The sequence below is a fragment of the Toxorhynchites rutilus genome, chromosome 3, assembly GCF_029784135.1.
Source record: "Toxorhynchites rutilus septentrionalis strain SRP chromosome 3, ASM2978413v1, whole genome shotgun sequence".
Lineage (NCBI taxonomy): Eukaryota > Metazoa > Arthropoda > Insecta > Diptera > Culicidae > Toxorhynchites > Toxorhynchites rutilus.
Window position 1 is genome coordinate 247,597,609 of NC_073746.1, and position 15,690 is coordinate 247,613,298.

The 15,690-nt window shown below is 38.0% G+C and overlaps 2 protein-coding genes across 2 annotated transcripts in view; one reads left to right on the plus strand and one right to left on the minus strand.

Moving 5' to 3' along the window:
• The window catches only part of LOC129779622 (helix-loop-helix protein delilah), a 114,389-nt gene that overhangs the window by 77,024 nt on the left and 21,675 nt on the right, over positions 1–15,690 (minus strand). The window lies entirely within an intron of this gene.
• On the plus strand, positions 7,962–9,056 carry LOC129779623 (ubiquitin-conjugating enzyme E2 Q2-like). Its single transcript, XM_055787210.1, has one exon. The coding sequence runs from the start codon at positions 7,995–7,997 to the stop codon at positions 9,054–9,056; it is 1,062 nt and encodes a 353-aa protein (XP_055643185.1). The 5' UTR covers positions 7,962–7,994.

The window sequence follows — 15,690 nt, forward strand, 5'->3', positions numbered from 1 at the left end:
CAAAGCGTTCACCTAAGGTTGTTGTGAACAAAAACGTAACTTTTCCTCAACATTTGCTAAATTAATCGATGCTTCTGAACATTCACAATTGGAAATGCAAACCGTCTTCAGAAGTGAACTTGAATGCGCTGTGGAGAACAGATGTGTTAGTAATGATTCAACAGAAAAAAAGTTCGTTATGACCAATGTTCGTTTTTTCGAACAATTTATTTCCCACTTATTTTTTCTACTGTAAGAGGTTCATTCGAATGGAATTTGTCCTACGACTAATCGCCACTTGCTCCTTTTAGACGGCGAAACTGAGGAAGCGTAAATTATACCAGTTAAAACGTGGAATATAGCGTAGCAGAACATTAAACCGATCCCATGTTTATTTGCACAGTTCCATATTTGTATTGAATGCGCAACTTGGAGAGCAAAGATTGCTTACGTCAATCGACCAATCAGAACGCGGAATTTTCGTTCTGATAAGGCTTGACATTTTTCAATTGTACGATGGTTAGTTTTATAAAATATGCAATTCCCTGCATGGTGATAAATTGTTATGGAGTGCTCGAATTGATTGATGCAAAAATCTCGTGAAGCCATCAGGAAATGACTGAGCAATGAGCGTTCGAAGTTGGACAATTTTTGCAATGCGACCGAGGGGGGTTCTGATACAAATGAAACATACATTTCTACATAACTCAAGAACTAATCAAACAAATGGAACTAGATTTGGCATGTAAAGGTTCAGGGGGCAATGGATGTTTCTGTGGTGGTTCGAGACCCATCCCCCTCTTTAAGGGGGGCTGCCACACAAATGAAACACAAATTTCTGTATAACTCAAGAACTAATCAAGCAAATGGAAAAAAATTGCATGCCGAGGTTTCAGGGGGCAAAAAATGTTTTTATGGTGGTTCGACATTCCTCCTCCTCTCTTAGGGGGAGGCGCATAACTCGAGAACTAATCAAGCAAATAGCGCCAAATTTGACATGTGAAGGTTCTAGGGGAAAATAAATGTTTTTATGGTGGTTCGACACTCCTCCCCCTCTTTAAAGTGGGACTGCCATACAAATTAAACACAAATGTCTGCATAACCCGAAGATCAATCAAGTATATGGAACCAAATGTGGCATGTCGAGGTTTCAGGGGGCATGAAATGTTTTTATGTTCGAGACTCCTACCCTCTCTTTAAGTTGGGTCAGCTAGTAGCAAATAAAAAAAATTTATGACTCAATTTTATACAGGATTCGATTATGTACAGTGAAAAGAAATCGGAGACTGTATAATCGAGTCTGAAGGAAGGAAAAAGGAAGAAGGAAGAAGGAAGAAGGAAGAAGGAAGAAGGAAGAAGGAAGAAGGAAGAAGGAAGAAGGAAGAAGGAAGAAGGAAGAAGGAAGAAGGAAGAAGGAAGAAGGAAGAAGGAAGAAGGAAGAAGGAAGAAGGAAGAAGGAAAAGACGTGGATGAGTTATTTTGCGAGGAATTGCAATTTATACGTTTGGTGGTCAACTGTCTGTTTGAACGTTCTATTGTGAGTGAGCACTAGGATGCCAATGAAAATGGTCATCTCGAATTTCAAAAAGTTACTCCATAAAAAATGTTCACTACCTCGAAAAAACACCCTATGCCAAACAGTCTTCCGAAAAACACTTACACATGTCCACGCGATGTGAAAATTCCATGTTTTTGTTTGAATTCAAACATGATTCTCGCTAGTGTTGAGTGTCTATCCCCAACACGAACAATGATAAACAAACATAGACATGTGAAAACAAACACGATGTTTATAATTCAAGAACATCATGTACAAACATATCACCCGATGTCGCAGTATTCATTGCTTTCGTTTCGTTTCTTTTCATACACGGAAAGAAATTATTCATCCCAAAACATTTCTTCGTAGAATACTTTTTCACAGAAACGAACTTGAAATTTAGTTCGCATTTCAAAAATTGCACGAACTAAGAGGCTATAAGTTCATGCACCAAAATATATATTTTTATTAAGGCTCATATGGCGTCAGCCTAACGGGGCCGGGAGTTCAATATTTTGACAATGTTTGCTTACAACTATGTTAATATGTAACCGATTACTCGCGGATGGCTCGAGGTTAGTATTACAAGTGTTCTCATAATTGGGATGTTGCAGTCTTCAGTGCTCTGTACGTGTGCCCGACATGGGATACTTCCTATTGGGATGCAGCTGACCGTTAATCAGCAACGACCCCCTAGTCTGCACCCCATATCTAGCGTGGTGCGTCTTTTTCGACTCGAGGAATCCAGGATAGAATGATCACTAGCCGGCGCAATCATCAGCTCGTGTAGAGTTGTCATGAGCGGTACAACCTTTGGCTCTTGTTAAATCATCAGTGGACTGCACAACCTTCGGCCCGTGTATCTGTAAAGAGTGTGTGTATGTATTGCCGCGACTAAGTAAAAATTTATAGATCGTTCATGCACATTTTGCAAGTCTGATTAAATAGTCCTTGGTTTCGTTCAAAGAAAACATTCTCTGAATAGAAAGAAGCTTTTTTTTTGCGTGCATGTTGGCAATTAAAGTCTGGGGAGCCGACTGCATAGCGTCGTACAAATGCTGACCAAAAAAATTAATGCCCAAAAATTAGTCTTAGATGCAACCTTCAGCGGCACACAGCAGAACCAACAGAGAAATTTCAGCGGCTAAAACACACCATTAATTTCTCGATGTTATCACAAACTGAATGAAGGAAAAAACTAAAAGCTACACTTACACTGCACTACATATGCTATGTGTGCATGCGATTGCATCATCCTTTCTTCTCCTTTTCTCCGCTCGTTTCATAGCTCGGGTCGCGATCGTCGCGAACAAGCAGTATTGGCCATTTGTATTCAAAGATCCAGCCAAAATTGTTGCTCCCGTGGTCGAGTGGTTAGCGTCACGCCTAACATGTCACTGCTGAATAATTCAATTTTAGTACTTGTTCAAATAGCTAATAATAACGAATGTTACATGAATTCAATATATAAATTGATGCGTGCACTAAATAATGATATCAAATGTGAAAAACTCTCATATCAATCGATGTTTATTTTGTTCAGAACAGAAAAAGAGGTTTATTTTATTTGCCCAATATTTTAGACGAAGCATCCATTGTCATGAAAGCATTTTTTCCATGTCAACATACCAACACACCACGCGTTGAGTGGTGGTGGTGTGGTGTCCGATTCGCTTCTTCTACTCTACGCACTGCCGGTGCTTGGGGTGAAAATGCAAGAGAAACTGTACACCATGTTCGATCATCATGTGAAACATTGGGATTAAACATCGTATGTCCAAACATACCACGAATACAAACATGTCACATTTTCTAACATAGGTACGAAAAAATCATGTTTGTACTCAAACACAAAACTGTGAACAGCAGCGTGGACATGTTTATTCCGGACGCAGTGTTTTTTGTGAAACATGGAAGACTGATGCCAAATATCAGCTCAATCGGGCTTAAGGGAGAGTGGCGCAAAGCGGTCAAATTTGAGTTTTTTGAAAATCTAAAAATCACCCAAGGGTTTTCGAAAAAAAAAATTTGTTGCCAGATGGCTTAAAATGGCATAAAACGAGACAATAAATGTTTTTGTGGTGGGTTGGGACCCCTATCTCTTTTCTAAGGGGGGCCTGCCATACAAATGGAACACAAATTTCTGCAAGACTCAAGAACTGATCAAGCAAATGGAAAAAAAATTGCATGCCGAGGTTTCAGGGGGCAAAAATGTTTTTATGGTGGTTCGACATTCCTCCTCCTCTCTTAGGGGGAGGCGCATAACTCGAGAACTAATCAAGCAAATAGCGCCAAATTTGACATGTGAAGGAAAATAAATGTTTTTATGGTGGTTCGACACTCCTCCCCCTCTTTAAAGTGGGACTTCCATACAAATTAAACACAAATGTCTGCATAACCCGAAGATCATCGTATGTCCAAACATACCACGAATACAAACATGTCACATTTTCTAACATAGGTACGAAAAAATCATGTTTGTACTCAAACACAAAACTGTGAACAGCAGCGTGGACATGTTTATTCCGGACGCAGTGTTTTTTGTGAAACATGGAAGACTGATGCCAAATATCAGCTCAATCGGGCTTAAGGGAGAGTGGCGCAAAGCGGTCAAATTTGAGTTTTTTGAAAATCTAAAAATCACCCAAGGGTTTTCGAAAAAAAAAAATTTGTTGCCAGATGGCTTAAAATGGCATAAAACGTCGAGATCTAGTGTCATCTCGAAATTTTTTTGGTCAAAATTCGGCACTCTTGGGACTTCTTTCGGACTACGGAATGAAAAGTATGGTTTTGGGTGCCAATAAAAATAGTTATTTCGATTTTTCATTCGGAAATTGCTACGAAATGTTGATTTGCACGATAATACACCCCATGCAAAAGAGGCGATCTGGCGTAGGTGTAACATCCATACCTCTCACGCTAAAGGTCACGAGTTCAATACTCATTCCCGATATTCTTTCAAAAATGGAAGTAAAGTGACAAATCAGCCATAAGTGCTTGAAAGTCACTATAATATAGAAAAAAAATCCTATGCAAAATATTAGCTCATTCCGACTTCATTTTCTGGTGTCACAAACTTTTAAATTTTAGTTTTTTTTTGGAAAGACGAAAATTAACAGTTATCTCGAAATTTGTCTTTTTGTCAAAATTAATGTTTTTTTGGCAATTGGTTGTTTTTCCGCCTGAAAAATCGATGTTTGACAAGAAAAAATTTTCGAGATGACTATAAATCTTGACGTGTCATGAAATTTCAAGACATTTTGCACCAACAATATTTTTTAAAAACAACGATTTCCGGTGATTTTTCGGTTTTCAAGAAAACTCAAACTTTGATCTCTTTGTGCCACTCTCCCTTAAGCCCGATTGAGCTGATATTTGGCATAGGGTGTTTTTTCGAGGTGGTGAACATTTTGTATAGGGTAACGTTTTGAAATTTTAGGGTCGATTTTTTCCCATACATTCATTGGCACCCTAGTAAGCACACCTCAAAAATTTCACCGTCATACACACTGACGGGTTGCGTCTAATTCATTATTTATAGGAAGATTTACCTCTGTTCCTAACATTCACAAGAAATTAACTCGCTTGCTTTATGTCTGAATCTGTTCCATAATATAGTTATTGATAAAGCTTATTCTATGGTCAACTATATTCTCTAAAACTTGGTTTACCAGACGGTGTTGTGAATTGTTTTGTTTTTAAATTGGATTGAGGTTTAAAATAATACTATTATTATTCAAACAGCTGACAGCTTGGTTAGGTGTCATTGTTCATTTGAATTATTTGTTCGCGGTAAATTTCTACCCTTAATTAACGAAAAGGGAAACAATTTTGCTAACCTGAAATTATTGGATTCATTATTATTGGAATCGTTACTCGATCGTTTGAAATTGGATAACATCTACAAATGAACAGAAAATGTTGTTTTAAAAATGGGTTTATTCCCCCTGCAAAGCCATTATCATTTTCGCTCCACAAAGTAAACACGCGAAACTCTATGCCATTAAGACGAATAATAACTGATATTCAAAATGAAATTCAATTTTGTCGTCTTCAATAATCATGAAGACACATAACACTGGATGGAAAAATGAACTACAAAACATTTTATAGAACAAAAGTTCATTTGCTCACATTCACTGATTGTATAGATCTGTTATTTTGATTATCGTTTGAAAAATATAGATATTCAATCCAACGTAGTCCGAAAATGTAAGTATATAAACTTTGTGACAATGACAAACAAGAACAAGGGAACAAACAATAATATCACGACAAATCGTCGGGTGTCAATTGAGTTTGGGTCACTACCCCAATTGCTCATCCGACAAACGTTCTCAAACGATCTCTAAAAACAGCATGACAAGCAGCTTATTTGATGGAGTGGTTATTCAACCGAATTGAAGGGAGATGGTGAGCAGAGATCCATGTGCATGAAACATGCCCATTCGTCAAATCAGCTCAGTCAAATGCATCCGCGATGTTTGGGATGAATAGAAGAGCAGTACATTGAAATTGTGGATTTTACATGAAAAAAATATGATCAAGAAGCTCAACAGCAAAGTCTTGTCTGTAACTCATTGAGAACAGTGCTGCCAAATAATCAAGAAGTTGCTAATTTTACTTTCCAGATTGTTAATGTAAATCTAAATAAATTCCCTGAATTCAGTCAAGAAATGGAAATTTCTCTCTGAAATTGACAGTTTTTTTTTCAATGTTTTAATTCATACTTTATTAGGTCACCTTACACGTATCATATTTGAATGGTTTCATTTGAATTAAACAAACCAATGTAAACCAAGATGTAAGGGCACTGAAATGCCAAAATATTCACAAACCAGGATTCTGTCATAAATATTGTATATATTTCGGTCTGTACGCAGAGGAACGGCGGAAAAACAGGATTATGTGGGTTTTGACGGAAGATAGTGCATGACTAGCTAATTACGTGATAACTACCATACCAAAAACGTCGCGATCGTAGAAACAACAACCCAATGCACCGATAAACACTTAGTCATCACTCAACCCTACCCAAACGGATTGTCACCAGCCGGGGTATTAGCAAAACAGGTACTTCCCAAAGACGATTAGGGAATTATCTCAACTTCAGTGCTACCTCGACCTATTCCGATACGCATCAGCTCCTCCAAACTGCGCTATCCGCGGACATCTTCTTCGAGATATCTGTCTGGCATTGACGTATCTTCGATAAGTATATTGGATACCAACTCAAATCGCGTCAAGTGATAATGATTATTGATTTATGAGAGCACTCCAAAGAGGAAAGTGAGTAGAAAGAAAAATAACCCGAAAAAGGTCTTCTCAATTTGGATGCTGACGTGCGCTTTCTTGGTTTGGTGTTTTTTTTCCCTGCCTCAGAGATCGCGTTTAAAGAGGAAGACGATCATAAAACAGGTTGCCTTGCAGCGACAAAAAAAGAGTGTCATTCCTAAGCCTATCTTTGATCGACGCATGAATGAATGTCGCGAGTGTTTGAGCATTTTTGAAACGTCTACTCTTGTTTAGCTTCAATTTTTTTTCTTCAATGTGTGACCGTCGGTAGGATTATTACCACGACGTGAGATGCTTAATTCATTGATGATTAGATATTTATGTGGCTCGTTGGATTGAAGCTGAAAGGCGGAGTCCAGAAGCGGGGAGAAATCAAAACATTTGATTGACATAGTGTTTGTTTCTCCGTCGTCTCGAAGGGAGCTCGAGTGGCGGAAGGTAAATATATAGACATAAGATGAATGTTAACGCGAAAATGATAGTTTTAGCGGGTCGTTCGGCGCGTAACTCTTTCGGTGGACTAATACATCGTTATTAGGGTGGCGTGTAGCTAAAAAAAATGTTTTAAGAACGGCGGATTATGACGATTGAATTGGAATTCACTGGAACGATTCAACACGATATTAATGTGGGAACTTTGCCGTGGTAGAACTGTTATTTTCTGTAAATTGAATGCCACGAGTGAAATTATCATTAGGTGGAAGACATTTCTATTTCACGAATTCTGATAGAGGAGGCCGGTACGAATAATGGAGCTGTGATGACTCATTGAACATAAGTTGGCAGTACAAAATTTCTTCATGATGACATCGAACAGTCTATCGGGCGTTTACTTTCCGTAACAAGCATTTGAAAGGTTTTGGAACATTGAACACGTGTTTCTTAGCATGGAAACGCAAAACAATGATTGAAGCAAACAAGTGAGCATGAATATTTGAAGAACCACCACAATTTTGCATTTTACCTAGCAATAAAGACTACCCCGTCTACTACAAGAGCAGGTAATAAATAAATATGTTCCTGAAAATAGAAAAATACCATCTGGATGGTATATATTCAAAGGCCTCATGCAGGCTCAATCAGTTAATGATCCGCATTATTCGCAGATAGTTGATCTAAAAAAATTTAAAATTCATTCCAAAGAACAGAGGTGCACGTGTTTGACGAAAACACGAACAAAATGGCCGCCGGGGATGATACGCTCGCGTCGGAGCTAGAAACACTGAAGGAAAAATTTCCCAAAGATCACGAACGATTCCAAATCCTGGACGGATCGGTGGATGGACTAAGGTGCCGATTTATTGACAACGATGGAAGATCCTACTTCATTCGTGTCCATATTGTTGAACCATATCCCGAAATGCCACCCGCCTGGGTAGCAGAAAACGATGATAGCGGCATTATGAATGTTTTAGATGTTTTTGCAAATGGTAGCAATCTGTCTAATCATCTAGTGAACCAGGTAGATGTACTTTTACGCGAACTTTGCCGGATGTTTGAGGTACCATTACCTGTAGGGTTGGAAGCTCACGAGCTTCATGCTTCCCGCGAGGGTAACAACAAGAACAAAGTGACCGAAACGGATAAGGTGAGCAATGGTGACACGGATGCTGTAAGTAGTTCGACTGCAGGATATAAAACAAGGGACCAAAAGTTGGAAAATCTGGAGAAGATACGGCTAAGTCAAAAGTCAAAAGATCCTTCAGCATCGAGTTCATCGGTTCTATCCACTAACCGGTTGATGAGAGAAATACAGGAGATTTATCGTTCCTACGCGTACAACAACCAGATTTACACGTTGGAGCTAGTCGATGATTCGCTGTACGAGTGGATCGTTCATCTGAAAACTGTTGATCCGGACAGTTTACTACACCAGGATCTCATCCAACTGAAACAACGTGAGGGTGTAGACAGCATTCGGCTCAACATACGGTTCAAGGAGAGTTATCCTTTCGAGCCGCCCTTCGTGCGAATTGTCTATCCGCACATAGTCAATGGGTTTGTGCTGAAAGGGGGTGCTCTCTGCATGGAGCTGCTAACGGATCGCGGCTGGAGTCCTGCGTATTCGATGGAAGCTGTCATCGTGCAGATAGCGGCTTCACTAGTGAAGGGGAATGCACGCATCATGTTCAACGTTGCCAACAAGAAATATAATTTGGAACGGGCTCAATCTTCGTTCCGGGAGCTGGTTCGGTTACACGAGAAGAGAGGCTGGTATACTCCCCCAACGGAAGACGGATAGGCTGTTTGTTATACACGTTTGTTTTATAGAGGCAATTTTGCTTGATTATCGATGATGCGCTAAAAATAAAAGGACTCTTGTTTGCATTCATAGAAACTGTTTTGATTTTGAAATACATCTTTTTTTTCTATGATGTCAATTCTATGATATCATAGAAACCATAATTTTAGTAATTAATATTGCCACCTTTGGAATCCAGTACTGCTTGCAAACGTCGTGGAATCGATTCAGCGAAATTTGTGATCAATCTGGAGGAGGACTACAAAAAAACAACACTGGGTAAGCAGCAGTTCGGGTTTGACATTACTCACTGATAAAAAGCAAGCTTATCTTCAATGAACTTATTTGAACAGTAAATTTAGTTTTTAGGATAAATGGGAAGTGTAGATTCGATTTGCTATACTCAACATAGTTATGTTTTCAATTTTTAAAAATTAGCTTGTACGTATAGCTTGTCAGTATAACCATAGGAACGTACACCCAAACTAGCGTTGCCAGAAAACATTTAATCTTCGGCAGAAAAAATGTCTTTTTGTGTCTTGAAGCGTCAAATTAGCAAATGAGTCTCAAAAACTTTGAAGTGTTTGTATGTATGGGAGCAGACATCTCTTTCTTTTTTTCTTTTTTCATCTGTTTTGGGATTGTGCTAAAAAGTCCATACGACGTCAACGGGGATCGCACCAAGGTCGGCTGGAATGCAAAGCTGTTCTACACGACCACGCTATCCATATAGTTGCTTGTGCTGTTGCGTAAATGCGTGGTAATATTACATCTCATTATAAAATGAAGTTGGAAAGTGGTTCCTATTAATGGTTCTTTTATATATTTTCAATTTTTAAAAAAGAAGTATCAAAGCAAATGAGTTTTCACGACAGTATGAGCGCACTTTTGAAATTTACATTGTCTGTGCATGAACCATGTTTTTTATTTATTGTAATGCTAAACGATATCGCTAACGTTTGCATCAAAACTAAACAAATTCAAAAGCTTTATGACAAAATAGAAGTGATGGGAAAAATATTATCAACACCAAGCCATAACTATTATTGGTACGTTATCTTGAAAAAATTGTAAATTCTGTATAATTTTTTTTCTTGATTTAAAAAAAAATATAACTCAAAAACTACAATACCTACAAAGTTCTGGTCAAAGAATGAAATGTAGGAAATTATTTGGATTTTCATAAAAAAATATCGAAACTTAAAAAAAAAGATTCGCTGAAAAAAAACCCATTTTAAAACCTCCTTTCACTCCAACCTTTCAATTTGACGTCCATCCAGAAGGATCCACTTTGGAATAAAGTAATCGAGTTTTATTAAAATCACCTGTCGAGGAAACATACCAGTTTTCTGTCCGCTTCAGGATAGTTTCCACAGTGAAGACCCGGAACATGGATAATAATGGCCAATATACAATTGATTGGATTTGGTTTTCAATAATGAAGATACTTTATAATTGAACCAAATTATTTTGCTGAAGTGAAAGAAGGTTCGTCGCTTCAAAACACCGAACTTTTCTCATGTTTAGCATATTTAGTGGCAAAGTTTTCTCGCTATCTCGTGATTTTTTGTGCAGTCAAGTGCAAAGATTAAATGAAAAAAAAATGTTATGAAATTGAGTGTTTCGAAAGTGTTTGTTATGTGAAAAGAGAAGAGATTTTTTTATATTATGAAATAGTCATGAACAATCGATTTCGATAAGATTGAAATCTTATTAATCTCGATGAAATATTGCTAGACAGTGAACGACATTCGATGATTTATTTTGCCTTCATCAGTCTGAACTGATATTCTAGAGCCATTTTACCAATACTTCTTCCCCACGAATATTGCAATTTTTGTTCTATTTTGTATTATAATTAATCTTTGCTAGCAAAAATACGTGTTTCACCCCCTATAATGGCAGTCACCAAAAATTGTTTAGAAAAAGAAAATACTAGAAAAAACAAGAAGTGGGTTATATCTGTGATATAATCACAAGGTAAACGTAGGACTACCGTTGGCTCGGTAATCATTTATTTGAAATTGCATCTGAATTAATTCTAAATAAATGAATGAATGAATAAATATTTTGAAAGATGCTGAAAGTCTTCTTGTTAGTTGGTGGTTTTATGAGTAAAAGTATGGAATTGTCATTAACATAAAAGCCAACTCTTTCGAACTTGTTAGTGGTCCTGAAACGACCCGATGGAATTTGAGTGGCCTTGTAAAAGCAACTGTTTGATAAATGATTCAATTTTGTTTTCGTGAGAATAATACGAGATTTTTCATGATCACTCCATGATCACTAAGTGCACCCGTGGCCGATTGGTTAGCGTCCCACATTATCATGCCGGGTGTTCGGGTTCGATTCCCGTTCTGGTCGGAGGATTTTTCGTCAAAGAAGTTTCTTCCGATTTGCACTGTGGTCACGCGTATTCTAGAGCTTGCCCCTCGGAATACATTCAAGGCTTGTTATATGGCTTAAGAAATCTCAACTATGTATTGATAAATGACGCTAGTTAATGCATATGTTGAGACGGTAAAAGTTCCACAGGGAAAGTTAACGCCATTCAAGAAGAAGAAGTCCATGCGCAAAATTGAAACGCCTCTTCACGGTGAAAACGAAATAAAGTCTATATAACCTTGCATAAAATTCGCCATTTTACAATGTGGTATGTATATTTTGAAGGATGGCTTGGTGTAAGTGTTGTAACTTTTTTTTTTTCAACTAGATAAACGATGAGTAGCATGTGTTGCGCTAAAAATACTGCAAATCCTTCTTGTATCGGCCCTTACATTATCAATGATTCAATCCAACTTAATGTGATATCGATTTCATCACCATTATCCACAGTATTCATAACCTGTATGCATTATCAAACTCAAAATTTTCGAAGATTATCAACGATTTTGGTCCAATCGCGTGTTGAAATCATCGTAAATATACAAAGTCCTAACTTTATTACCATATACTGAAGATATTTAATGGTTGAAATGAATCTAAATAGAAATAAAATGAATAATCACGACCGAATCTTGCTTTTCAGTGCGTAGAATAAACAAACATCATCACTTTTGTGGTTCTGAACTCTAATGTAGGTGTCGCATGAGCTGATTCAGCTTTGTGTAAATTCGTCTATTGGATTGCATCACGGGAACACCAAGTCGAATGCATAAATGCGAATATTCCTTCGCTTGGACGCATTCACACGCAAACAATTTTTCATGACTGTTCCATGCGAAAGCAGAACAGAAACTGATGCGAGTAAAAGTACTCACGCCTTGCATGTGTCCGCTATGGTTTCCCAAACACTAATGCAAGCGAGCAAAAGAAGTCGCAGCTTGCATGTATTCACTATGATGGTTTCTCCAGGTGCCTAGGTTTTGCGTCCGTGTTCGGGAACACATTGCGATCACCAATGATGATTTTAATAGCTTGCTTTTGAAGCAATTTTTAAGCTATTGAAACGATTTTTTGGACCAATATGTGACAATCATATAACTCGTTGATATTTTATCTTTCGGATGAAGTGATCATTATACCGCTCCATTCAGCCGGTAAAGAGGTATTAACGTGCAAAACCTTGCACTCCAGCGTCACTCTCTCGTTTTCGAAACTTTGAACTTACACCCCGGTACAGAAATGAAAGGAAATAGTCCTACGTCAACGGCCTCTTCTAAAAATAAATAATCAATCGCCCACACATGTTTATCCACTGCGTTGATAGCAGGACATTCTACTTTTGAGTATTAAAGATTGAAATTTCTCGCTGCTCCTTTTCAAATCACTGCTTGAATTCGTTTTTCAATTCATTATATTCGATCCCCCGAAACACCGATGATCATTTGTTGAGCGGCATCGTTTGACAATTAAAAGCTTCAACTCCTAATCAAAGTTGACCTCCGCTCCACCATCACCGGGCTATTAGTTCAGGCCGACTGAGATAGAAGACCAAAAATTCCAACACCAGCGGCGACTTCCATATTCCTCATCGCGCACCAAATCCAATGGATTCAGAGGGTAATATGCAATCCGTCGAACGTATGTTGGGCTCGTGCTCGTTCGCACAGCGAAGCGCATCGTGTAGGCCAGACCATTGTTTTATTAGTTTACAAAAGTGTGACGCCGTGATCTATAGCCGCATAATGATTTCATTTATCATGCTTGAGAGGAACCAAAGCGACCGATTGGGCGTCGAAGGGCGTGAAGGCAGGCGAAAATCAACGCATGCTTTTTCATTCGGCGCGTTTGTTGGGTCCCGGAGTTCGTGCCGCCACGCCGATGGGTACCTCCAACCAACTATCTAATGCGTAGGTCACCAGAAATCTAAACAACAAACGTAACGAGTATGGATGTGAAGAAATAATCAAGCAAGACAAAAGCGACATTTATCAATTTCATCGCTGGGAGTAACCACGGCGAGCGAGGGTGTGAAACTGTTTGGCCATCCATTGAGGTTCTACTGCTTAAGTCTTGAGGGCCTGTGGTCGGAGTGAGTGCCAAAAGGTCACCCATGCGCAGCATATTAGTCATCGTTTCATACCCGATGGAGTCTTTCATATCTGTACCCCAAACACGTACGAAACATCGAATGATAAATGTCTTCATTTTTATTTAAATTAGTTCAGAAACTCGCATCTCTTAGTGTCTATTTCGCGCACTTACTCGATTGGTGGCCGATGGCTAACCATTACTTCGAGCCGAACCGTGGCCGCGGATCGCGATTCACGTACCCAAGTCTTGTCTGCTCTCGATTGTTTACGTGATGTGTCGAAAATTGAATGAACGACAGAAGAAGAAAAAAACGGGAAAGAAAGAAAGGCGAAGTGTTTGTCTTGACTGTTTTCCATTAAATACTCGTTACCAGGTTTGTTCGTCTTGTTCACAAGCCATTCCCAGTGCGCGAAGTCGTGTGCTTTTTTTTGGTGTTCTCACATAAATTAGGAACAAACTTTTGGTGTGTATCCACCACGATCATTCGAAGCTTAGCTTCGTTCCGCCGGGGTGTTGTGATTTATTTTGATTGATCGCGACCGAGTTGGTGCGATCGGTTCGGGTGAGTGATCGGTGCGATCACTGCCATTCGGGATTGTGTGAATTGTTCAATTACTCCATACACTTTCTTCTCGCTTGGAATGATAAATATTCTGGATGATTTATTTTTACTTTATGTGTTTATCTATGTCATTTCAATCGTATCTATTCAAAATGTAGTTTCGACAGTACAATTTGGATCCAATTTGCAGACAATCAGTTCACTGTAAATATAAGATCTGTTTACAAAAAAATAAACACTATGAAAAGTCTCCAATTCTGGCAACAGGAGACGCTGCAATCACTAAATTATTCTAAACTTCGAAATATAGAATTTCTGTAAAAATTCCGAAGAAAAACAATGTTTGTGAAAAATTCACATATACCGTAGCTCCACCTAACTCTGTGCATTTTCGTCTTTTTTTAGACTGAACACACCAATTCACTATTGATTGTGAGTATCAACCCCTTGAACGACAATTTATTTTCAGTCAGCACTGCTCTGGCAGACGATTTAACTGTCATAGTTTTAAGAGGAGGGAATTCTTCTTCATCTGACTGTTCATATTCACTCAATTCAACACTGTCACAGATACTGCTCTCACGAAAAACATCAAACCTCATTAACACTCCTATACTCGCGCATTGGTCTGTCAGACCGAGAAATCAATAATTCGTTCATTTCTCAGAAAATATCAACACTACGACTTTGCTATTCTTTCTAGCTTCGTTATTCGTCGTTCGTCATCGTTTAACGTATCGCATGTGTTGGTAAGAAGGGGACGTGTGTCACTTTTTTAACACCTTCGGTCTGACACACCGACGCGAGTATAGGAGTAACTTTTTTGGACAAGTGCCTTTTTTCATATTCTAGAATATTGTTGAATGAAATTAATGTTAGTGGCGTGGAATATTTATTGCATATAATTCATAAGATCATTAGCGGACTATTCTTATTTGATTTCAGTTCCTTTTGTTACTGGATTGAACGAATCCATATATTAACTATTCGTCGATATATTCGTCGTTAGATTCATACATTCAAAGGCAAAATATAAATGTTTGACTTTCGCATAAGTATTCGCTAAATATAATAATCATACATATACACACTTGTGAAAGAATTTCACTTATAGAATAATTGTAAACAGTAAACTATAAACTACTCGGCGGCTTATGGTAATTTTTAACAGTTATAGTTTCGGGGATATTTTATTTATAATGGACAAAATCGGCAAGAAAACAAGAAAAAGAAAAGGAAGTTCCTAGAAATCCCTTTATATCATCTTTTTATGCCCCATCTAAAAAAAGGCACTAGTTTCTAGTTTACCAAGAATACAGAGACAAAGAATATTATAAATATGCAAACTTTATATTCCAGAACCTTTATCATCTGGTAATTGTCTAGAAGGTCGTTATACATTCTTCTCTTTGATAAAAGATCCGAAAAATACGCAACAACTGCATGAAATGTAAAAAATATGTTTGTTTCGGACATGCAGTTATGCTATGTTCTGATTGCTTACTTTTAATTAATTACAGTGAAAAATTCGAATTTCGTTATTTGTGTTGGAGTATAAAAAATAACTCTTTTTTGAGGAGGCTGAATTAGATGACT